The sequence below is a fragment of the Eutrigla gurnardus genome (assembly GCF_963514095.1).
Source record: "Eutrigla gurnardus genome assembly, chromosome: 14".
NCBI lineage: Eukaryota > Metazoa > Chordata > Actinopteri > Perciformes > Triglidae > Eutrigla > Eutrigla gurnardus.
The window spans coordinates 23,336,291-23,361,351 of NC_139937.1; the positions used below are offsets into that span (position 1 = coordinate 23,336,291).

Genomic DNA, 25,061 nt, shown 5'->3' on the forward strand with positions numbered 1-25,061 from the left:
AAACAAAATAACCTTAAGCAGCGACGGCAGACGACGAAGAAGAAGAAGAAGAAGAAATGACAGCTCAGATGTCGTTGGAAGTTGTTTGGCGTCACGCGTCAATTTCAGCGCGGTGAAAGTGTCGCCGCTAATTAAAAGCGCCGTGTTAAGTACTTTAAAATCAATAAACAACTGTGGCATTGATTTTGGGGGAACTTAGTATGATTACCAGCAAGTACAGAAGATCGTTATTCAGATGAATGGCAGCCAGTGATAGCTCCGACGGTACTTTCAGAGGGAATGACCTCCGGTTCTTATCGGGGTCGGATCACTTCCTGTAACGACGTGGTCTTCTTGTGGAGGATCAGAGCACCAAAGGGTCTGGATGTTACAGACCTGGCATGCATGATAGACCTGGTTTGAAGGCATCGATCTCATCCACAGACGTGGGAACGCTGTCACTGTCGATTTTCTACCCAATAAAGTCCCGACATGAAGACCGCTGACAGAGCGATCTGTGGTTTCAGGAGAGGAACGAGATGTTGGTGTTGGATTTTTAAATGTAATTTCAAACGGAACTCAATTTGCCTGCATCGTTTTGGGTCTTAAACCAGAACGATCTGCTTGGTTGGATACCAGCAGAGGAACATGGTTCCTGTTTCGTTTTGTGGTGAACTGACCCTTTAAACTGATGCATTATTAAGCAATGGTTAGAAGCAGTGTAGTAAAAACAGTCATTACTCTGAGCACCACTTATAATATATTTATAGTTCCAGCCTTACAACTATGTTGAAATCTTCAAATCAATATTATTAAACTACTGTAAGCAACTCCAACATGGCATTTGGTTGACTTTTGGCAATTATCAATAAACCAAACAAACAACAGCATCGGTTGCTGCAGCGATGTTTTTCTATGACATCATCATCATCATCCAGGCCATTTTCAGAGATTATTATCTCACATCTCATACACTAATATGTTCCTAATAGACTAATATGTGGAAGTCTGATTTTAAAGACATGCAGTCGACAGCTATAACTGTTCTATGAAATTATTCTTTTAGTGATTAGAAGCTTTAAAACATGCAATATAGAATAATATAAGAGTAAAAAACTACCATTGTTACCAACCAGCAGTGATTCATTTACAATTTGAAGGATGATGTCTCTCTCTCTATACATAGTATATATATATATGTATATATACACACAGTATATATAAATATTTATATATAAATAGCATCTTTTTCTAAGCAAAGTCATTCATGTTTCTTTGCAAAGGATATCAGAGAGGAAATCATCTAAATGTCCTCTGGAAGTCGTGTGCTTGAATCTAAAAATATGTGCATCACGTCTGTGTTCACATCTGACTGAGTAACGACGCTGACGCAACTTGCAGCTCACGCCCGGCGTCAACCATTCCAAAACCTCTGGGGGTTAAAACGACTGCGGATTGAAAAAAAAAAAAAAAAGAAACGTCGTTGCTCGTTCCGGTGCAAACGGGAGGCGACACTCACCACGATGAGGTTCCACATGCGAGCGGCCTCGGCCACCAGCGTGGAGACGCCGCTGCAGCCCGGCATCAGCACGATCTTGATGGGCTCCGTGTACAGAAGGTCGTACAGCAACTTGGTGGCTTCTCCCGGGTCACACTGCAAGGACAAAATGACAGGAGTGGTTAATGGACGGACGGGCGAACAGATGGGATGGGCGGATCGATAACAAGGATGAGAAATTACTTGAGGTGATCGAAAGAGAGAGAGAGAGGAAAGAGAGGAATCAGAGCAAGGGAAATGGGACAGATAAGGGTGAGGGATGGAATGAGAGCAGAGGGTGAGGAACAAATAGGGAGTGTGGGGTGCTGTAAAGAGAAAACTGAAGTAGCAGGGAGCAACGGAAAGGCCGATGCAAATGTGAAGGGAAGAGACAAGAAGAGGACGAGTAAGGGAAATTAAAAGAACAAAAAAAAAACAGGAGGTCAAAATGAAGTAAAAGGAAAATGACAGGAAAGCAGCAGGGAGCAACGGCAACGAGCAGAAATGCAAATGTGAAGGGAAAAGAGGAGCTGGAGGAAGAAGAGAAAGAATTATCTCCCAACAGAGTTCACGTCCACGCCGCCGGCGTGCATCATCAAAACGCAGACGTAAAAAACCCCCACAGAAACCAGCCCATGCAGTCCTTTACAGCACGTCTCGGCGGCTGGAATGATCCATCACCGCTCTGTCGGCCAGATTACCGACAGGCCGCCGCCGCCGCCGCCGCCGCTCATCAGGCTCGCTGATAAACCGGCCTGACACATCTAATGATTCGCCGTGGAATAGAGGAGATGTGGACTCACAAACACAAACGCACACACACACATAAAAACACCATTCCAAACGAGTGTCAAAAACAATCGGGGCGGCGGGCCGGTGACGGCGGCGACCAATACGGCCTCCTAATTGGAGTTTTTGGTCTCAGAGGCTGAATTGTCTCTCTTTTGTCTGCCTTTCTGAAGAAGTAATCACCACTCAAGAACCAGAGGGGAGGGATATGTGGAATGGCCGGGCTTCTCATTGATTGATGTGTTTTCCATTAGCTCTCGATCGGGGCGGAATTACAGTGGTGTCGTGTCATCTGGATGTCGTAGAGAGAAGTCAATGAGAACCGCCGTTAAAGCTCAGACTGCTGACTTGAGTCACATTAAAGTCTCTTTATGGTTTTTCCATCATTGGTTTTGAATCCAAGCTGCTTAAATCACGTTTCTTTATTGGAAAGATGTTTGTTTAAACTGTGTATGTCATCAAGGTGATCACTGTGGACGGTAGGAAAGGTCACAGCACCCTCCTCCTCCTCCTCCTCCTCCTGCTGCTGCTGCTGCGTAGGTGCAGCTTGGGTGGGTGCTCGGCAGCCCCCGCAGGGAAGTAATACATTAAGGGGACGCGATCGGGAGGGAAAAAAAGGGCACAACAGAGAGCTAAGCCTGCGTCCATTCGTATATTAAATCTTTGTCCCGACGCTCCACTCAGTGATTTCTGAAAGTGCGTCATTTTGCGTCACCTTTCCGAGCTGCTGCTGCCGTTTGACCCAATTAGCATACGATAACTTTCAAAATAATGCGGTCGCAACCATCTGCTCCTCTCAGCTGTGATCAGGACGCCGCGGTGGAGCCCGGTGGAGCAAACGTGAGGCTGGGCGGCACGGCCAAAACCTTCTATTACTATATATAAAATCACGTTTTCTAGTCATTTGATAGTCTTTATGAAATAACCACATTGTTTTTCTCTTGTGTGAATTACATACACGACGAATAATTAGGAACTTCAATCCAAAATAGGGCTGTTCGATTTTGCCTAAAAATAAAATCTCGATTTTGTTCTCTCAAAATCCGATTTTCGATTACGATTACGATTATTTTGTGAAATGACAAAAGGCAAAGAAATTATTTCAAATATGCTGCTTTTTTATTGAACATTTCCCCCATTGGGCTTTAAATGCAATTTGCTCTTATTAAACAAAAAATGAATGAATAAAGTGCAAAACTCTTTTTGTAAAATAAATAAAGTTTGAAAAAATATAAGAAAAAAATCAGCAAATCAGCACTTGCAAACATACAGTAAGTTATATTTCCAATTAAATAAAACAAGACATTTTTTTAATTAAACTAAACTGGGTCTTTGCATGCTAAATAATAATGTAACCCATGAAGGAGGTAGAGGTGTGTGAAAAATAGATTTTACGAGTTTCACGTTTTAACATCGTTCTAAATACATAATCGCGATTACGATTTAAAATCGATTAATCGAACAGCCCTAATCCAAAATAGACCGTATATAAGAAGTGGACGTAGTCATGGTGACGTCACACGTTGGTTTTGAAGCCTCGAGTTCAGCATCTTTTAATTTTTGCAACCAGAAGTGACCATATTTGGACTGTGGAGGAGCGACGGGTGGATCTGATGAACATAAGCAGCAGAGCGGCACCCTTACTGGATCTGGATCCATGTGGATTCTGGTGTGAAGCTGCTAACAAAGTTAGCTTCAGCAGCTAAGTGTTAAAGTCATCTTAGTAGCTAACTAGCATTGGTAGAGACCTGTCAATCAGCAGGTAAGCCCCGCCCCCTAAAGCATCCCCTGCTTTCTGGTCTGTTGGACTCTAAATGGACCATAATGGACTAAATGAACATCATGCTGGATCGAAGGGGTCATTTTCTTTTCTTTTCTCGTTTTACTTTGAGTACATTTCAGAGCCTTTTCACTTTTACTTGACTAAAGAAGTTCAATCATCTTTTGACACATCTGAAAACTCCCGACCTTTGACCCTGCAGCACCCGCCTACGGGAGACGAGCCTGAAGTAGAACTTTAAAGCTTACATGAATATGAGAATGTGATATGATACATATCTGATCTTTTGTTGAAAACTGGGTTTTTTTTTTAAACTAAAATGTGTCTCTGTACCTTTAAGGTAGTCTGGCAGACCAACAATGTAAAAAATACAATTAATCACAAGGGTCCAAATATCAAAGAAAGCTAATTTGGTTTAATTTAACACTTGCAGCAGCTGTAAATACTAGGAACTACTGAATACTCTGTTTAAATAATTAGATATTTGTTTATTCAGATTGGAGTTCATCTCCGTACTCTGCTAACGGTCTTCCATCCACTGGCTTGATTGCATTAATATTGATTGGGAAAGGCAGCTTCACAATATCGATGTCATATCGGAGTAAGGCGACGTCGTGCATGGCGGGGCCGAGAGGCTGCAGGGGTTTCCATCCGATCAATCACTACGCTGGCTGATTTCACAGATTACTGCCTCCTCGCTGGTAAAAAAAAAAAAAGAAAAGAAAAGAGAAAAGAGAAATCAGCTGCTGCAGTGTTCAACCCTCGGCTGCCTCTTCCTCAGAAAACCGATTGGAGTGTTACCTTTATGTGAGGGTGATACAGATCGACAAGCCGAAAACAAGGCTGTTGCCTTTCTGGTGGTATTTTAATGAGCACCCAGTGATTATCTTTAAATGATTTGGTAAATCCGTCATTGCAATCCGGACTTTTAATAACAGCTTGTTTTCAGAAATGTTACGAATCACTCGCTGCTTAATAAACGCGTGGAAATATAACGTGTTGAAATCAGGATTAAAGTCGAAGTGCACTAGGGAGAGAGCCGAGGCCGCACCGTGTCTCGGATCCGCTATAAAATGTAATGGCTTCTTCCTTGACCCACGCTACAGCCTTCCACCAGGTTTCATGAAGATTGGACCAGGAGTTCTTTCTGTTCCTCTGCTGGAAATCAGAGCAGCAAACAAACCGGAAACATGACCTTCTATTTCAGCACAACGAGTACAAATTAGCCCGTTAGCATGTTAAGTCAACATTATTCTTCTACCAAGTATCACAACGTCATTTGAGAATAATACTTGGATTCATATCTTTTTAAATTGGAACTAAATTGTGTAGAACGCGATGTTTGAATATACGTAAAGAAGCTAATTAATGCCAGATTCCCACCCTTAAACCACCTCGTCCCTCAAACATCACGTCGCTGTTAAAATAAATGTAATACATCTAAGAGCAAACAAGAGGAGCAAAAAGCAACAGCTTGTACCTGACGATGGTGTTTCAAGGAATTATTACTTACAAGCTGCTCGGGAACATAACGAAGGTCTATTCTTGAACAACCTGAACCTCGTGTTTCATTACAGCGAGACATGAAACCGTTTGGAAACAAAACAAAAAAAGAAATGAACACGTGGCAGTAAAAAGGTGAAGAAGAAGAAGAAGAAAAAGGGAGAAAAGACACCGTCTCCCTTATGAAAAAAACATAGCGAGAGAAAACAGGAGTGTTGGCAGCGATGCCATAAAGGTTGAGGAATCTCTGCTATTCTTGGAGGTCTGTCTTTTACAACCCCCTGGAGTCATCACCATTTCCACTTTCATTTCCAGCCCGCCCGGCTCGTCAGAGCACCCGGATTGACGGCCCGCCGACGCCATTCACATGTACATTTACACACACACACACACACACACACACACACACACACACACACACACACACACACACACACACACACACACACACACACACACACACACATCCCTGTGCTTCTATCTATGAGGACACTGCATTATGCATTCTCCTGCCCCGTACACTAACCTTAACCAATCTAATCTAAACCCAACTCAAACCTGAGCCTTAAAACGAATGTTTACTGGACTCGAGGTATCCCAGAATGCATCTTGAAAAGCAGCGTCCACCCGATGGTCACTCCCCGAGCGTTACAAACCATCACGCATCGCCCTGAATGACATTAAAGTAATACATATATAATGTGAGTAGAGCTTCATAACACAGATGGCCACAAAGTACTTTGAATTCATGTATTCATTTGGGAAAATATACGCTTACTTCACCACATTGACCATTTCTTTCTTACCTTTCAAAATAAAAGCGCTAGGTATATAATCGCTGTTTACCAGGGGAGCTACAACAAAGCAACTCACAATATGTATTTATTACTAAATAAATATGTGTGTATTTATTATGGATGGACCACCGGCCACCGCCAAAATGACCCGAGTTGCGGCCCAAAGTGTTTTTTCATTTATATTTTACAGCGGAGCTCAGGATATACGGCGCTACGAAGGATTCCCTGGATAGCGAGGACGGGAGGAGTGAATGAATAGTGAGTGATTTCACACACAAGCCCAGGTCTGAACCCTCAAACACGCCCCTGTGTAGAAGTGAGGACCGGAGAAAATGTCCTCACTTTCCAAAATAAAATGTCCTCACGTTCCAAAATAAAATGTCCTTACCGACGGTGTTAAAACTCCTGGTCCTCACAAAGGCAGATGTACGAGTCTCACACACACACACACACGATGCCACGTCTGTCGCTGTCCTTGGTGCTGAAATTCCCCGAGCCAATAACAGCGTTGCCGTTAACATGCCTGCGCAGCCTTTTCAATCAATCAGTCAAACCAGAGCTCGCAAGGACTTTTTTTTTTTTTTTTTTTTAAAGAAACTGGGCCGGCTAGAAGCGGGGAGAAGACACCGGCTTGTCATAATACACTCTCTAATTACACTCCAGATTGAATAATATAAAAAGAGTGTGAAGAGGGGATAAGATACGGGCCTGGGGGACACAGCCGATGTATTGAATCTCAGAAGCGTGCGCTGCTACATCTCCTAATTTCCTCGTAATTACTGTCTGGTGCTCCAACTTCAGGCTTGTGTGCCAGTGCATGACATGCATGAGGACCGGTGATGAATACCGGTGGAGCCACAGCGAACGTGGGGGGGAGGGAGGGGGAGGGGGGGTAGTGTCATGGCTGCCAATTAAAGTAAAGGGCAGAAAGTGAGGGAAGCACCTTGTTTCACCATCTATCTCTGTATCTCCACTGTCTCACTCCATCGCTGTTAATAATTGATCAAAGTTTGCAGTCTCGGCTTTGATATATCCATGGCAACGGCCTGCGCGGCGAGTGTGTCTGCGTGTGTGTGTGTGTGTGTGTGGATCTCAGAAGGCTGTAAATAGTCTGATGCTGTCGCCAGAATAGCCAGAGAAACGAGCCGTTCTGCTACCACGGGGTATCTGCATCCATTAAAGGGACAGGCTGGGATTAAGCGTTGAGCTCCATGAATATTGCATGATGTTGAACAAGCTCGAGGACCTCGCTTGATACTCCCAACCCTCAACGGGCACAAACTGGTGTGCGAATGTGTGTTCAGGTGCACAAATCTGAGGCCGTTTTAGACTTTAAAGGGATTGGATGACAGCCCCCCCCCCCCCCCACTCCCCCCATCCCCCGTCATGATCAATTCAGGTCAAAATACTCTGCTGCGTAATTACGCTTCTGCAGCCGCGATCTGGAGATCTGGAGACGCCGAGGCAAACAAAGGAGGGCCAGTTACAGCCCACGTCTTAATCTGGCGGTCAAACAAAGAGTTGTGCTCGTGGCGGTGGAGATTGAAAACAGGAAGAGGGAGCGAGTCATCGTCACCGCGTGCAAATATCATAGCTGATTAATCCCTCGTCTTATAATTGCTTTGCTGCCTCTCACAGTAAGATCCTCATTACTATTCCAGCCAGGTGGGAAGCGTTTGCAATGAGAAGGTTGAAAAAAAAAAGAAAAATCCAAACACACTGTACACCGGGCAAGAACAATAAATCCCCCCCTCCTCACACCCTTGACTTAATTCTTGGAATTAACCAGCGTCACTCAGACAATGTTATACCAGTCTCTCTGAGCCGCTGCTATTCAAAGGATCTGCATCTATTTATCGAGCCGGAGGCGCCAGCGACTCCTGAAGCACGAGGAGCGATGTTTCCCTCAATCCCTATGAAATCTCTTCATGCCGCTGCTTTATCTTTATGTTCATGGCAGCTACATCTGCAGCTGCCTGCTCCACTACACTTGAAATCACACACACACACACACACACACATGATTCGAATGCATAGAACAAGGTGTACTCATAACAGAATGGGAATAAGCATGCACTGTACAATCAGCTCTGCATACATCCAGCATATGAATTTGCACACATATTTTCACATGGCTGGAATCTTATTTGTTTCTGGTGTGCTTCAAGAGTAACTGTTGCCATGCCAACTCTCCCTCTCTCTCTCCCTCTCTCTCTCTCTCCTGCACACACACTCGCACACACATTTGCTCTCCTCCTGCTATTCTGTTTAACAGGATTCCAATGCAGAGCCTTGTACACCAATCAGAATAAAGCTCGTAGCAAAAAAAAAAAAAAATGTCTAACCAGTCCCAGTGCAGTTAACTGTTTGGTGCCCCGGCAACTCTCCAGGCATGTGTCCTGCAGTATGATTGATAATAACCCTCAAGAGAGGAGACAGAGGCTACAGCCACTGATTGTTCTCATGTGTCACCCTCACCCCCGCTGCTGAGAAAAGAACAAAACATAATGGAGGAAAACTTTCAGAATAACAATTAGGAGAGGCGGCAGCAACAAGGTGCAAACAGAGCTTCTGTTTTTTTGTTTTTTTTCCTCCCCTGAGAGAAATAATGTGCTTTTTAATTAAAGTCTCCATCAGTGTAGTGGGTGGTATAATCCGGGGCAGCGAGGGGGAAATTAAACCAGTCAGAGGGCGGATATTGGATTTATAGTATTTGATAATGCTGACATTTTGAAATATCACCATGATTAATGATTGATGAGCAACAAGCAGGGGGGGTGTTGATTTAAACCGGTACTGTATATGACATGGGCAGCAAACCTTTATAGAGCAGAGTGGAGGTTATTTAACCAACGCTGCTCTCAGATCAGGAGGGAAGCAGTCGGATTTTGTTGTTTTATTTTGGTAAAGTGATATTTAATAAAATAAATAAAAACAGGGTGGAGAATGTAAAAGCTCCATTAAGTCAGAAATAGATTGCAAGCATCAACATGAAGAAGGGGGGGGGGGGGGGGGGGGCAAACAACCACAAACAACAGGGATGACAGATGACTTCCAGCACACAGGAGTCATTTACACCGCGTGATGATTTGGGGAGGCAGGCAGACACACACACACACACACACACACACACACACACACACACACACACACACACACACAGAGGGCGCGCGCCTCCTCCGACTCTCCTCCACATGACACTCACCATGCTGTCGTAGTGGATGAGCTCCAGCTCGTAGTCGGGCAGGATGTCGCTCCTGTTGTTCACCAGGTCCAGGGCCATCTGCGCGGAGGGCATGCACGCCTGGCCGCCGGGCCAGCCTCCGCTCATGGGGAACAGCGCTCCGATGTACAGCTTCTTCTTGCCTGCGGACGGCCGTGGCCAGAGGAGGAGAAGCACGATGAGAGATGCCCGGAGGAGGAACACCGCATGCCCGCGGGCTGCGCGAGTCACCCGCGGAGGACTTCTGCAAACCACCTCCATGGTTCAAGGTGAGCCCCCCTTCCTCCTCCTCCTCCTCCTCCTCTCCTCTGCTGCAGCGGTAAAAGCTCACTTTTTTTTTTTAGCAATTAAGACGTAAGTGAACGCAACACGTGTCCGGCTCCTTTAAACGGGGAGGTTTTTTAACGTTGAGCTCCGCAGAATAAAACCAACCATTCGATGTTTAACCGCGAAGTGTTTTACGCGAATTCGGTCTAAAAAATAATAATTAAAGACAGCGTGCGTGATAATTTTTGCGGGATCGAGTCAAACACAGTTCAGCGATCACGTGAGGACACGCGGGATTGCTCGTCGGTCAAGTTTCGGTCGCGCGATTCCGACTCGTATCCACGCGATTGCGCACATTTGGTGTGACTATATATATATATATAAATAAATAAAAAATTAAATTAATAAATAAACAAAACGGGGGTCGCTTTTCAGCAACGCAAACCGATCACGGACGTTGGAGAGCGCAGGAATGAACGCGAGTTTTACGCGACATTTTACCAAAAAGGAACGCGCGTATTTACGAGTCGGCGCGGAAAAAACACGCCACCAACCGGGTCAGATGAGCGCGGATCGCGGAGCTGCAGCTGAAAAAAACACACGCACACATCAAGAAGAGCCGGAGTGCGAAGTGAGAACGGGAGAAGCGGAAATAGCATGCAGCATCTCTAACACCCCCTTTTGTTTCTATTTTACGCAGCCGTATTCCAACAGATGAAACGATTTGCGGCGGAGAAGCAGGCGCGCCAGAGCTCTGCGTCTGATCCACTGCAGCACCGGCAGGCTGAGAGAGAGTGTGAGGGAGAGAGAGAGAGAGGAGAGAGGAGAGAGGAGGGAGGGAGGGAGAGAGTGAGCCAGGACAAGTCTGAAATGTATGCTGAGAGGGAGGAGGGAGGAGGCAGGAGGAGGAGGGAGGAGGATGAGTGGTTGGGAGGGGGCTCTGGGCAAAAAAAATCCTCCTCGAAGATTTCCTAATGAGTTACACGCTGCGCTCAACTCAAACGGAGCTCACACAACCTCATTTTGTCACGTTCTCTTCTTCTTCGCTGCCGTAAAGCCTCATCCATAATAAGCAATCCATCATCACCGCGTCAGGAGGCTGAACGGTGACGTCGCCCGGGTTAAAGGGCAACTTAAACGACCATTAAACACCCACGGAGTCAAGATTTGTGGGGGTTTTTTTTACATGCAGTGAAAAAAGCAATAGATCAATTAATCATTAATCATTAATATGATGATGATGATGAGGAGGAGGAGGAAGAGGCAAACTCGTTTTTTTTTTCTTAGTCGACAATTCTGTCCTCAATTAGTCGTTATTAAAAAAAAAAATTCCATTATCGACCGCCACTTATCCGGTTCAGGGTCTGTCACGGCTCACATTCATATACACAATTCATCAATTCATGAGTCGGCAATTAACCTGCATGGTCTTTGGACTGTGGGAGGAGAAACCCCGGAGAGAGAAGGGGGGGGGGGGGTTCCAAAGTCCACACAGAAGGAACCCGGACTCAAATCCGGGTTCCTCCAGTCAACTGAGAACAATTTATTTCCGGAAGAAAACAATCAAACTGAGATCCAAAGCAATGATGTAATGCACGAATCTCCTTTCAAAAAGCTCACAATAAACGTTCATCATGCTCACTTTAGCTGGCTAGCACAAAATACAGCTGAGGCTGATGGGAAATTTCTCAGGGTTTGACTATTCGACTACAACCAAATTTCATGGTAAGCTATCCCATGAAAAAAATAAAATAAAAAAATGTCTACCTCATGGTGGCGCTAGAGGGGACACGTCCAGGGATCACCAAAGACAGGTGTATTTATCCTCTGGGGATCATGAATGTCGGTACAAAATCGCATGCCAATCCATCAAATATTTGTTCAGATATTTCCGTCTGGACCACAGACTGTCTATTAGAAGTCAACGTTGTCATGGTGACGTCACCCGTTTTGTTTGTGGACTGAGGTTCTGAAGCCTCAAATTGGGCATTTTGGGGCGTCTCCATCTTGGAATTTTTGCAACCAGTGAAAGGAAGTGACCATATTTGGTCTGTGGAGGAGCTTCTGTTTGAGTCTAAATGGACCATAATGTTTACTGAGATAATACATCGAGAGAGAAGTAGGCTCATTTTCTCATAGACTTCTATACAACCAGAGAGGAGTCGCCCCCTGGTGGCCAGCAGAGAGAATGCGACTTTAAAGGCACTTCAGTGTCGGCTTCACTCTTCAGAACCGGAGATCGGCCTTCTGGTCTCTGGACCAACGTGATCCACAGCGTCGTTGCTGGAGGAGCTGCTATGGCTAATAAGACCGATTCCACTAACGATCCTGACCAACGTTGACATGTGTGACCTTTGACCCGGTTTTCAGCACAGCTTCGTAGATGGCGTTTGACCTGCAAATCCATAACTCTGTGCTCACTGGTCCGACACGCACGAGTCGACACGGCTCTACAGCCTGGGCGGATACATCAGTCACGGCCGACTATTTCATTTCAGCGATGGAATTAGAGAGAGAGAGAGAGAGAGAGAGAGAGAGAGAGAGAGAGAGAGAGAGAGAGAGAGAGAGAGACTGGACTTCCTGCACGCTTGCTTGAATCCCTCGTTCACATCCAGCACAGTTCCCTGTCTGTAAGAGCATCCACACCACCGACACGTAAACACGCGACGCTCCACGGCCGTTATTCTCTGAACCCCTTGTACCATCCATCCATCAATCAATCTATCTATCTATCTATCTACTGTATCTATCAATCAATCTATCAATCTATCCATCAATCAATCTATCCATCAATCAATCAATCAATCAATCCATCAATCAATCAATCAATCAATCCATCAATCTGAAACTTTTAGCGCCACAGTTGTGGAAGCCCAGCATCGTCCCCCCACCTGTCTACCCCAACCCGTCTACACTCACCCGTCTACCCCTACCTGTCTACCCCCACCCGTCTACACCCACCTGTCTACCCCTACCTGTCTACCCCCATCTGTCTACCCCAACCCATCTACACTCACCCGTCTACCCCTACCTGTCTACCCCCACCCGTCTACACCCACCTGTCTACCCCTACCTGTCTACCCCCACCTGTGTACTCCTAGCTTTCTACCCCCACCCATCTACACCTACCTGTCTACACCCACCTGTCTACCCTCACCCATCTACACCCACCTGTCTACCCCCACCCGTCTACACCCACCTGTCTACCCCTACCTGTCTACACCCACCTGTCTACCCCTACCTGTCTACCCCCATCTGTCTACCCCAACCCGTCTACACTCACCCGTCTACCCCTACCTGTCTACCCCCACCCGTCTACCCCTACCTGTCTACCCCCACCCGTCTACACCCACCTGTCTACCTCTACCTGTCTACCCCCACCTGTGTACTCCTAGCTTTCTACCCCCACCCATCTACACCTACCTGTCTACACCCACCTGTCTACCCTCACCCATCTACACCTACCTGTCTACCCCTACCTGTCTACCCCAACCCGTTTACACCCATCCGTCTACACCCACCTGTCTACCCCTACCTGTCTACTCCTACCTGTCTACCCCCACCTGTGTATTCCTACCTGTCTACCCCCACCTGTCTACACCTACCTTTCTACCCTCACCTGTCTACCCCCACCCATCTACTCCTCCCTGTCTACCCCCACCCATCTACACCTACCTGTCTACCCCTACCTGTCTACCCCCACCTGTCTACACCTACCTGTCTACCCTCACCTGTCTACCCTCACCTGTCTACCCCCACCTGTCTACCCCCACCTGTCTACTCCTACCTGTCTACCCCCACCTGTCTACACCCACCTGTCTACACCCACCTGTGTACTCCTACCTGTCTACCCTCACCCATCTACCCCTACCTGTCTACCCCCACCTGTCTACTCCTACCTGTCTACCCCCACCTGTCTACCCCTACCTGTCTACTCCCACCTGTCTACTCCTACCTGTCTACCCCCACCTGTCGACCACTACCTGTCTACCCCCACCTGTCTACCCCCACCTGTCTACTCCTACCTGTCTACCCCCACCTGTCGACCACTACCTGTCTACCCCCACCTGTCTACCCCTACCTGTCTACCCCCACCTGTCTACCCCCACCTGTCTACTCCTACCTGTCAACCCCTACCTGTCTACCCCCACCTGTCTACCCCTACCTGTCTACTCCTACCTGTCTACCCCCACCTGTCTACCCCTACCTGTCTACCCCCACCTGTCGACCCCTACCTGTCTACCCCCACCTGTCTACCCCCACCTGTCTACCCCCACCTGTCTACCCCTACCTGTCTACCCCCACCTGTCTACCCCCACCTGTCTACCCCTACCTGTCTACCCCCACCTGTCTACTCCGTCTCACGGAAGCTAAAAAGAAATGTCGCTTCAGCCCGACTCCTTTTTACAGCCTTTTTCCTTTTTACAGATAAACTGAAAGATCACGCAGCTCTCTTCCTAAAATTCATTTGTTATGTTTTCGGAGACACATCTGCCATTCGATACCTTCGATACCCGATGAATCCTTTGAGGAGCGTTACGTCTGAAAGGTTAACAGCTCGTTATCTAACAGCAGTAAACTCTGCCAGCTATACTTTCTCTTTCTTTTTGTTGCCGTTTCCAATGCGGCCTATTTGGATTATTGACCACGCTTTTATTCCATTTCACGCCCGTGCTTTTGTAGTTTCCCCGTGTAAGCGTTCTAATTGCAATGTTATGTCAGTGTTCAAGTTTCATTCTGGAAATTACTTACTGCAGCAGCTGAGCAGAAGACCATTATTTCCCCAGTCTAAATTAAAAACCCTCTGTAGTTAGGCGATAGAATACGTCTATTATATCACCCTGGTTCATTACCCAAATCTCATTATCTGGATCTCTCCATGTAGCAGGGAGCTGTTCGACATCCGGCTGCTAACAAGGCCTCACAGGCCGAGGTGAGCGCCCTGATCATCATGTGCTGCCATTTGCCTTCCACTTCCACCTTCCTCACCCCGTGACCCATCCGGCACGCTATCAATTATTCAGCTGTGAACTTTAGAACACTTGGCTTTTTTTTTTTTTAAACACGATCCCACACAGCGGACGCATGCAGGACGCACCGGCAGGCTGGACGCCCCCCGCGGCGGCGGCGGATGCCACATTCAGAGGAGACGTTAACTGTGGCTCAGCGTGGGGAAGATGCAACGCTGCAACATGTTGCCGAGCAGCTTTAATGAGGGCCTGTGTGTGTGTGTGTGTGTGTGTGTGTGTGTGTGTGTGTGTGTGTGTGTGTGTGTGTGTGTGTGTGTGTGTGTGTGTGTGTGTGTGTGGTCTGCACACTGGGCATCCTCCAGGATAATGACCTGTTTTCCTTCCTGGAGAAGGAGCTGCTGGGAGAATGTACACTCTTTCCCTTTTTAACCCACCACATCACACTTCCCCTCCACCTGCAGAGCGCCTGTTGTTCAGGAAGCTATTCAACGCTCCGTACTGTGTAAAAAAAAAAATCAATCGGAACTGTTTAAATGTTCCAGATCCAGGCTCCCTGACTTCTTCACAATACAGTCTTTGTGTGTCAGATAGGCAAGGTGAAAACGCCGGCTGTGTTTACACGTCTCAGGGCCACGGATTATTGGAATGACACCAATTTATAGGAGCATAAATGCCGGCTGGCATGCTATAAAAACAGTTCATCATGCAGTATATGAAAAAACAAAACAGCTCCAGCTTGGATACAGTATCATCATAATTTGTCCAGAAGCAGCAGCAACAGCACACACTACCTGGTCTCCAATACACTCAGTTATTACAGCAATATATCACATCAGAGGAGCCGGGTGGAGTTAAGAATAATATCTTCATTGTTCAACTGGAAAATAAATACCCCGCCGCTCGGGCATGGCTTTATAGCAACATTTGGTAACCAGTAGTGTACATTATGAATACAGATATGATATATATATATATATATATATATATATATATATATATATATATATATATATATATACAAAGGGCTACACTAAATCTTTGAAAGCCAATCATCTCTGCTTACAAATACAACACATTTAATACAGTTTAACCCAATAAAATCCTTCATTTTCTCGCGCGGTGAAAAACAAACATCACCGATGACGTCGCATTTTGAAGAATATGTTTAATATCTGGAGTGTGTGTCAGAAAGCGTAGCCAATAAAGACAAATTAGGGGGGAAAAAAAGGCATAAATTTATCCCACACTATAAAAAAAATAAGCTCTCTTCTTCTGCTCCCAAAGCATTGTGGGAAATGTAGTCAGGGCGTTTGACCTCGAATCGATCTTCCTTAAACACCAGTGATAAGAAATCAAGTATTCAAATTAAGAAGTCTCATTAACGTTATCATGAACTAAAAACACCGGGACGATGTTCTTCTGGTTCGTCTTATTTTACATTGGATTCCTTATTAAACCAACAATAAGTGAAACTCCAGTCTGTGTCGCCTCAGACCGATATATCTTATTCCTCTGTGCCACTGAGCTCTATTGTTGTCAAACTATTAAAAAACACATCAGTGAGCCGTCATGTGCTTTGATTAGGATGAATGCTGGAGTTTATTTTGAGTCGCTCCCACAGACGTCGTCCTGCTGCTGGAAATACTCGCCGCTGCACCAAACGTGTGTTAACCCACGGAAAATCATCTCCAACAAATGTTGTTTTTATTCCCGTTATATTTGGTGATAACTAACTTCACCACTAGCAATCCTTTTTGCACTTCTATGTTGTGAAATATAATCGACAGTCTTTAAGAAAACTATCATTGAATTAATCTATAATAATACATAATGAAAATTAACATTTATATGATATCCGTAATCATCAAAATGTGCTTTAAACTCCTAAAATGGCCGTAAAACATACCGTTATGACTTTACCTTTAGAATCAAATATCCAATATAAGTGAACGTCCTTTTTAGTGTTCAACGATCAAATCATCTTAAATAACACGATCATAAGGTGTCCCTATAAACGTGTTTTTAATTTGCATCCTCAGTCAGGCTCTACTTTTTACCACGAGACAGCGATGAGATTTACCTTTAAACCCAGAATGAAATTCACCTCCATCAACTTATTGTGGGCGTTTGAATTTTCTTACTTTTAATTGGAATCCGCGATAAAACCGATCACTGTACACACACACACACACACACACACACACACACACACACACACACACACACACACACACACACACACACACACACACACACACACACACACACACACACACACACACACACACACACGGTAGAGCAGACACAGACAGGAGCAGGGTATTAACCTTTCTCCCGCTGAGGAGGCAGTAAGTGGGTGGTGATGGCACATGCAGTGGAGAGAGAGAGACAGAGACAGAGAGACAGAGAGAGAGAGAGAGGGAGGTCACTACTGAGAGAGTCGATGGAAATTTTCTATTTGAGGAAACGAGATTTCTCTGTCGCTTTGTTAAGTGTGTGTTTGTCAAGTCGCTCTGTGACATTTAGAAAGTTTCTTTATTTTATCAGCAACTTCTGGGGATCACTCGCCTGAAACCACACACATGGAGTTTGGTGTGTGTGTGTGTGTGTGTGTGTGCGTGTGTGTGTGTGTGTGTGTGTGCAGGTCCATGCCTAATTTATGGCAGTGTTGTGATCCTTCACGGATCGTAGCTGGTGTATGATTCAATATGTGGCCAACTCCTAACGAGGTCACATGACTGTGCAAGAGGACGAGCCGCCGTGCAACAATAACACATGTATTCGTCATCCTGGCCGCGGATCAGATACTATGTCTGCAGCAGTAGATGCTCTGACCCTTTAGTTTTCAGCACATTAGGTCTCAGGAATGACCTGCTGCACGCCGAATCTTCCACAGCTGATTATGTTTGACAAACTCTCAGCTTCGTCGTTTTCAAAATCCATCTTACCCTCAGCAGAGGGCAGGAGCGTGCCACAGAAAACGATTAGCATCGATACAAGTTTCATTAAAACTTTGGAATTAAAAAATGAACAGAAGGCATAAGGGGGGGGGGGGTGTTACTCTAATGATGCTTCTGAGCCAAATTAAAATAAGTCTTAATCTTCTCTCTCGGTGCTTTTGATTCATATAAAGAGGAGGATTTACTCGATTCTCAGAGGTAGAAAGTAACGTCCCTCGTGTTCACAGGAAGGTGAGGAAGTGAAGGAAATGCTGTCAGCTGAAATGTATGTGCTTTAATATTAGATATGAAAACTAATCGACAACTTCGGTATCTGGTTTCTCACAGCAGCTCAAAAACTATCTTTATTTGCACAAGTTGTTCGTGCTTGCTTTTCTCCATGAAGTCAGAATGTTCACATCCACCTTGAAAAATGTCTCAGAACAGCCGCTTGGCAGCGCTTCAGGCGGATGCTGCCCTCTTGTGGCGACAGTGCGCATTGCACCTGCAGCACAGTATTGAAACGATTATGTGGAGAAGAATTTAAGATCGTAAAAGATCAAGGATCTCAGTGGGGAGAGTAAGCTTTAGAAACAGGACAAAAAATGAAAAACTTATTATGTATATTTATAATAATTATATGATGTTTTAAGGGATTTTTGGAACCTTGTTTGCAGCAGGTTTTGTTTCTTTGCAATGTAATTTTATATATGAGACTTTCATGTCGTACAGCAAAAGTGTATGTTTAGTGACATATAACACCATGTTGGATGGGCACGTCATAATCCATAATAACACAATAAAAATGTATTATCAGGACTAATTAACGATTGCAGCGTAGCAGGCTTTGGTTAGCACGGATGGGATGATAAGAATGAAAGGTTCCTACCTGTGTAGTTTCTGTCATCTTTGGACGGCAAACACAAAAAAAGAAGGAAGAAGAACAGCTGGTTAATAAAAATACAATTCAGGTGGAAACAGAACAGTTAACGAGGATTAAATACAAATTCAAAATTCATATCATATGGTAATAGAAGCTTGTTGATATGGTTAGGAGCTCACTGAAAACATAAAAACACATGAAAAACTTAAATACAGAAATAAATCAATAAAATGGTGACAAAGCTTCTGAATCTCAGTCAGTCCATAACTTGGTAACAGGAATGGCTAATGAGCTGAAAACCACTTACATTGGGTATTGGATAATAAATAAATAAATAAATAAATAAATAAATAAATAAATACATACATAAATAAATAAATAAGAGCAGGTTTGCAAGGCTGTGTTTAAAACGTAGTGCCGGTTTATGTGGCCTTGATTGAAATGGATATTGCAGCAGCAATGAAAGAGAAGTGTCTTTATTGGATAATGTCCACTAAGGTGCAGTAAAGCTCAAAATGTAAGTGATTCCCCGCCACTAGATGGCAGTAACACACCACTTTAGCGCCGTCCTTTAGAGGCTGAGCAGTCATTTCCTTGCAGGAGCTCCTCCTCACTGCTAGATGTTATGTAATCATAGTTAACAGGAATAAACCTTTAAGGTCTCATGTGGTCGCATCACGGAAACTCTTCTAACAACGTAGAAGAATTAATATCATAAAGAATAAATAACGAGATGTTAAATCATAGAGCATCTCAAACCTTCTGGCTTTTTTTTTTATTATTTATTTTTTTAAGAAATTACACAATTAGTCACCTAGTTTCCAGTTTCCAGTCCAACTGTGCTGATAATTCCCTCTTTCATCTCTTTCAATACGACCATTCCCATAGCAACTTTAGCCGGTTGCCATGCCAACTCCACCGATGACCAGTTGGCAAATCTCATCTCTTTTCAGTAAAATCCTCATTCATTCGCCCTAATTTGGACAAATCTTTTCAGACGTGCCAACTGTTGTTACCCAGAAGCCTCTCTGGTGTCGATGATATCACAGTTATCCGCTCGCGCTCTCGTCTTGTATATCCATTCAGTATTTATCCACAGTTTAATGTGTGGGACGGCATCTCTCGGTTTTACCTGCCTGTGCCAACGCTACGAACCGCTCTGATTGGTTGGATGATTTGAGGTCTCGTAGCCAACGCCGTCCGTTGGGAGAGCAGGTGTTCACAATCACCATCGTGTCATCTTTAAAACCTCCTGTTCCCGTTTTATGTGAGGCTGAACGAGTGAGCCGTATCAGTGGGATTCAGTGGATATTTTCTGCTTTAATACCATTTAGACACATTTCTTTAGGGACTAAAATACATTTATGGCTGTGACTAATAATTACTTTCATAAACAAACAATCCATTATGACTATAAAATGTCAGAAAATGTATATTTTTTTAAATGCCTATTATATTTTAGCAGATGTCAGTGAAATGTATCTATGCTGGTTTTATGTCATTATCTTAAAATCATAAAAATCATCCTCTCATTTGAGAGGCTGGAACCAGAGAATGTTGGTTGAAAAAAAGGAACAAAAAAAAGAAAAAGAAAATAGTTGCATATTATGTGTATTAATGGACAAATTATAAATATTCTTTACTAAACTTTACCTCAAATATTTTGCCGATTCACAATGAATCACAAATATCAATTTCAGAATATATACTTTGTTTTTTCTGTTATTATTATAAATTTTAATTTGGTCACTGTGGTATAAGAGCTGTAAAATAATATTAAAGCCCGTCAGTAAATCCCTCCCACCACAGCTCCACAGCTAATCGGAGGCTTCATGTAAAATCATTGAGTCATTCAGGTCTCACAGATACTCACAGAGGCAGGTGGGCTTCGGAGCGTCCCACTTGCCCAGTTTGGTGCAGTGGCTGATGTTCCTGCCCTCCAGGATGAAGCCGGCGTGGCAGCTGTAATGGAGCACCGTCCCCTCCACCGGCGGCCCGGGGGGCTTCACGGCCACCCGGCCGTTCTCCAGGGAGGTCCACACCCGCGGGCACAGCAGCACTGGCAACCGGAAGAACCGCGGAAAAAGAGAGTTACGGAAAAGGCTGGAGGATGAACAAACGTTTAAGAGGTGAACATGCTTCGGATGAGAAAACGATGTTATTGGTTAAATAACCAGCTGGGACCACCTTATAATACAGTTATTATAGTAACAGTCGGTGAGACATGTCACTATAATAACGCAGAAGGGCGACGGCGTTCCTTCTCGATGAACAGACGTCCAATGCTCTCTTTTAGCTCGGTTTTTGGTCTCCACCGACTCCCACCGGCTCTTTAGCTGCTAAATGCGTTCAGCAGTGTAGAGTCAACAAGTTGTACATCCAAAACAAGTCGCTGAAAGAGGCTAAACCGCCCGTTAGAGCCCAGGAAATCATTGTAATGCACTTTTATTCGTCATCAGATTCTTTATTTACATTCAACGGTTTATTTTGTGCCATTTTGTCCGAAACATGAAAAAAAAAAACGACATTTCAAATCTAGGTTGTGCAAATCTTTTTAACCCTTTAATGTCACATCCCTGGTCATATTGTTCATCTGACATTAGAAGACTTTGATAATCATCAAAATATGCTTAAAACGAAACAAATACTCATTACTTAACTTACTTAACAAGTATTTGTATGTCATAGAAAAGACACATTTTCTTTAGTGAAAAACAATCAATATTCAATAAGATGATCATGAATCATAAGGTCGCATAAATAAAGGATGAAGACAATTTTTTATTCTGTATTTTTTTAAATCATACCATGATAGTGAGCTAGATGACTTTATCAAGTTGCTTTTGATTATATTTATGATTATCCTGATAATGGAAATCACTTATTATTGAGTGTTTTTTATCGCAATATCGTCCCATCTCCTATTTAACCACATATAGATTTAAAACAATATTTATTCATATCTTTAACTCAAAATATAATATTTTCTTTTTCCTGGGAAACAAAACACAAATAATATCATGTCATCGTTCCATCAACCAATCAGAGCTGATGATGAGATCATCTTTTCAACGTCCCGCCTGTCTGTCCTGTTTCACTCAGAAATACGTTGCCTTGGAGACGGAGACTCGACTTTAATGTGTCGATACGTTTGTTAATTAGCACTAAACGTTAGCAGAGCAATGATGAAATCCAGAAAAAGCACAAAGTTTCATCTCCTCTGGTTATTGTTTCTGCTGACGTTGTCGACTTTAGCTTGTGTTTAAAGTACAAATGTATTAAAGGATGATGCATAATTTAACGTGTTTCTCAGTGTGAACAAGCAGGAAGGTAAAAAAAACAAAAATACAAAATGAGCAATAAGGTAAAAATGTTGCCAGGCATTACTTCCACCTCTTGAGCAGCGTCTCCTCTGGGAAACATGTGCTCATGTATTATTTCAGGTGTTTACATCTGGATTTTTCCTGCTCGCACATTTAACCCCAAACACAACGCAGGCGACACTTCAGCTCACGTTCTTACTGTGAGCTCTGCTTGCTTTGGTTTTCACACAAAACGGCTAAAAGCTCTTGAATCCAATTTGTTTAGCTGCCGAGTTTGTCGAGTCTTCCTTCCAGCGTGTGAGCGCATGATAAAAGTCCAATCTGCACAGTGCAGCTTGTGCTCTTACGTAAGCCGGAGACAACAGAAATCCTGCCTCAATGCATCCTGGGGGAAACGGCATTCCGCTGATGTTACACGTGAACTGAAAGAACAGGAGCTACAACAGGGATTTGATTGGATCTCGGGCTTTATTCTCTCCGTATTTGCAGAGGCACTGATGTGATATGAGTAGAAATTACATTTCAGGCCTCGCTGTCCAATAAGAGAAGTGAGCTTTAAACATAATCTAAAACTAAACTATTCTCCATGGAAGCATCGCAGATAAGTTGATATTTACAAGCCCTTCATTATAAGCCCACGTACTCATGAGCCGGAAACAGGAACAGAACAAATGTATTCATAGATCAGAATCCAACAAAACAAGTGTTTACGAGATCCCGCCTCAGAGGTCCACGAGCTCCTTCCAAAGATTTAAACGGCTTCTCGCCGCCTCGGCTCCGCCGTCGCCACGTCAACAGGTGATTTATGAATTGGGATTATTTTTGTGACACATATTGTTCCCAAGATCAGGAATGAAGTTCAAAATGTATTGCATGTAATGGACCTCCTTAAAGGAAATTATATTTTATTGATACTTTAATGACATTATTTTGATGCTTACATTTGTATAATATTGTTTTTATTTTGCAAGGCTAACTGAATTTCACATCACATTAATAATTAAAAAAATCTATTATTCCCTAAATGGACTGTTTTGAAAATGTGAGGAGTAGAGATATTTATTTTATAACGAAGGGAATACAATTAAAAAGTTGAAAGAAAAGTACAGTTACAAAGTATTTGTACTTTGTTGCCTCCGACCGTTACTGTGGAGCCCGTCAGTAAGACCTGCAGCTACTGATCACCTTCAGAAGTAATTACTTAGACGAAGTCCACCTGTGTCACATGATCAGTCTCTTTACGAAGCAAGCGGCGCCTCAAGCACAGATCAGCGTCGGGTTATAAAAGTAGATCAGAAACCTTTAATATTCCGTTATTACAAAACAGATTAAATATTACACATAATCGAACTACTGGGACTTCTGAGGGTAACTAGATCTTATTAAGTAGGGATTCATGGGAGAGGGGTTTTAATACATGAACCACTTTTAAGTTTAGTTTTTTATAAACATTATATATTTAAGCTCCAACTATTTAAAGTGTTTACATTCTTACAGTAAGAAAATAATAGAATGATGAATAATAATAAGGTATACGATGTAATGACATATGAAAACAATGTGAAAGGAGTCGCTCAGAGTGATTAAATCGTGACGAATGAGAACCAAGAGCTAAAAGAGAGCGACTAGTGGCCTTAAAGGACCACACCAGTGTAATTCTGACTGTGCAGTGTTTACTTGAGTAGAGCTCAGCCGGCTGTTTTAACCTCCGTTCACGGCTGTTCATGTTGAAACGGTGTGAAAACACTCTATAAGACGGTTAGGTCTCTGGGTTTAGGTTATCAACCCTATTTTATCTAAAAAGACTGGATTACTCTAATAAAAGCCAGTAAAATTCACACACATCAAATACACAGAAGCAGGTTCTGAGTTCACTTGTTCACGAGTCCAGCTGCTTCCAGGTCACATGACACGCCCGGGAGGAGCTAGAGTCTAGTGTTGCTTTCGTTAACGAAACTCTTGGCGAAATATCGTCGTCAACGAACCTTTATCACGTGAGGAAAACGTCATGTGACGATAACATAGTTGGTTGGTAAAATAAATATGTTGTAAATTCAAATGGGAGCATCTTCTGTGTCTGGAATGGATGCATTCTTGAGTCTATAAGGTAACAATAATATAATCTTTGACTAAAACTAGACTAAAATAGTCATGGTCAGTTCTAAATAAAATGCTCAGACTTTTAGTCGACTGAAACTTGAAGAGACTAAAACTAATAAAAACTAAAATGATAGATTGAGACAAAGACTGGACTGAAACTAAAACAGACCGCCAAAAACAACACTAGTAGAGTCTTATTTTGGTGTACGCCGACCTCAATAACAAGCTCACACTCTTTATTTTCTGCACAACAAACACATGTTCCCATGGCTGCATCCCATTGGCCAAAAGTTCTCTGGCTGGCTCTGATTGGACCTTGTAACCAGGAAGTCGTGAGATAAACAACACTTGGTTTTACAATCCCAACATGTCCCAGTATGAATATAAATAGGAGGAACTGGGAGCAGCTGGAAACCCGTCATTTTATGGAGAGTGTGTATTTCATTTTTACTAAAAAAAAAAAAAAAAAAAAAAGGACTCACGACATCGGCTGTGCAGCGTCATGTCGGTCCATGTGCCGTTGGGTAAACACTTCCTGACCTTCGGCCCCACGATCACCCGGTTCCCTCTGCAGATGTACTCGATCTCGTAATCCACAGGGAGGATCTGAACGCTGCGGATCTGGAAGAGAAACACCAACGACAGACAGACCGTAATTAAAGCATGATTGATGCTCTCTCTCTCACACACACCGGCCTTCCCTCATTCCCTCTTCAGTGCCGTAGACTGTTGCCATCTGGTCGTGACAATAAAGTTTTACTATGAAGAACATTTTATGGCAATATCGTGGGAATTGATGGGCTGTCACTCTGAATTACACCGTCTCTCGTGGAGGGATGTGAGCTGTGTTACAGCTTCATGTTGAGGTGTGTGTGTGTGTGTGTGTGTGTGTGAGACCCGTCAGCATGTACCTGAACCTAATTGAAACCTAATTTACAAATTGCTTTCTTGCTCGTGTTCACAGATACATA

The 25,061-nt window shown here is 43.8% G+C and overlaps 1 protein-coding gene across 1 annotated transcript in view; it reads right to left on the reverse strand.

Moving 5' to 3' along the window:
* Positions 1-25,061, reverse strand: part of gabbr1a (gamma-aminobutyric acid (GABA) B receptor, 1a) — a 60,849-nt gene that overhangs the window by 31,644 nt on the left and 4,144 nt on the right. Inside the window, exons 4-8 of the mRNA XM_084026440.1 lie at positions 24,573-24,711; positions 20,541-20,726; positions 18,674-18,691; positions 9,591-9,751; positions 1,499-1,633 (exon numbers count right to left, since the gene is read on the reverse strand). Of these exons, the coding sequence (XP_083882566.1) occupies positions 1,499-1,633; positions 9,591-9,751; positions 18,674-18,691; positions 20,541-20,726; positions 24,573-24,711 (639 nt within the window). The remainder of the gene's footprint in view (positions 1-1,498; positions 1,634-9,590; positions 9,752-18,673; positions 18,692-20,540; positions 20,727-24,572; positions 24,712-25,061) is intronic.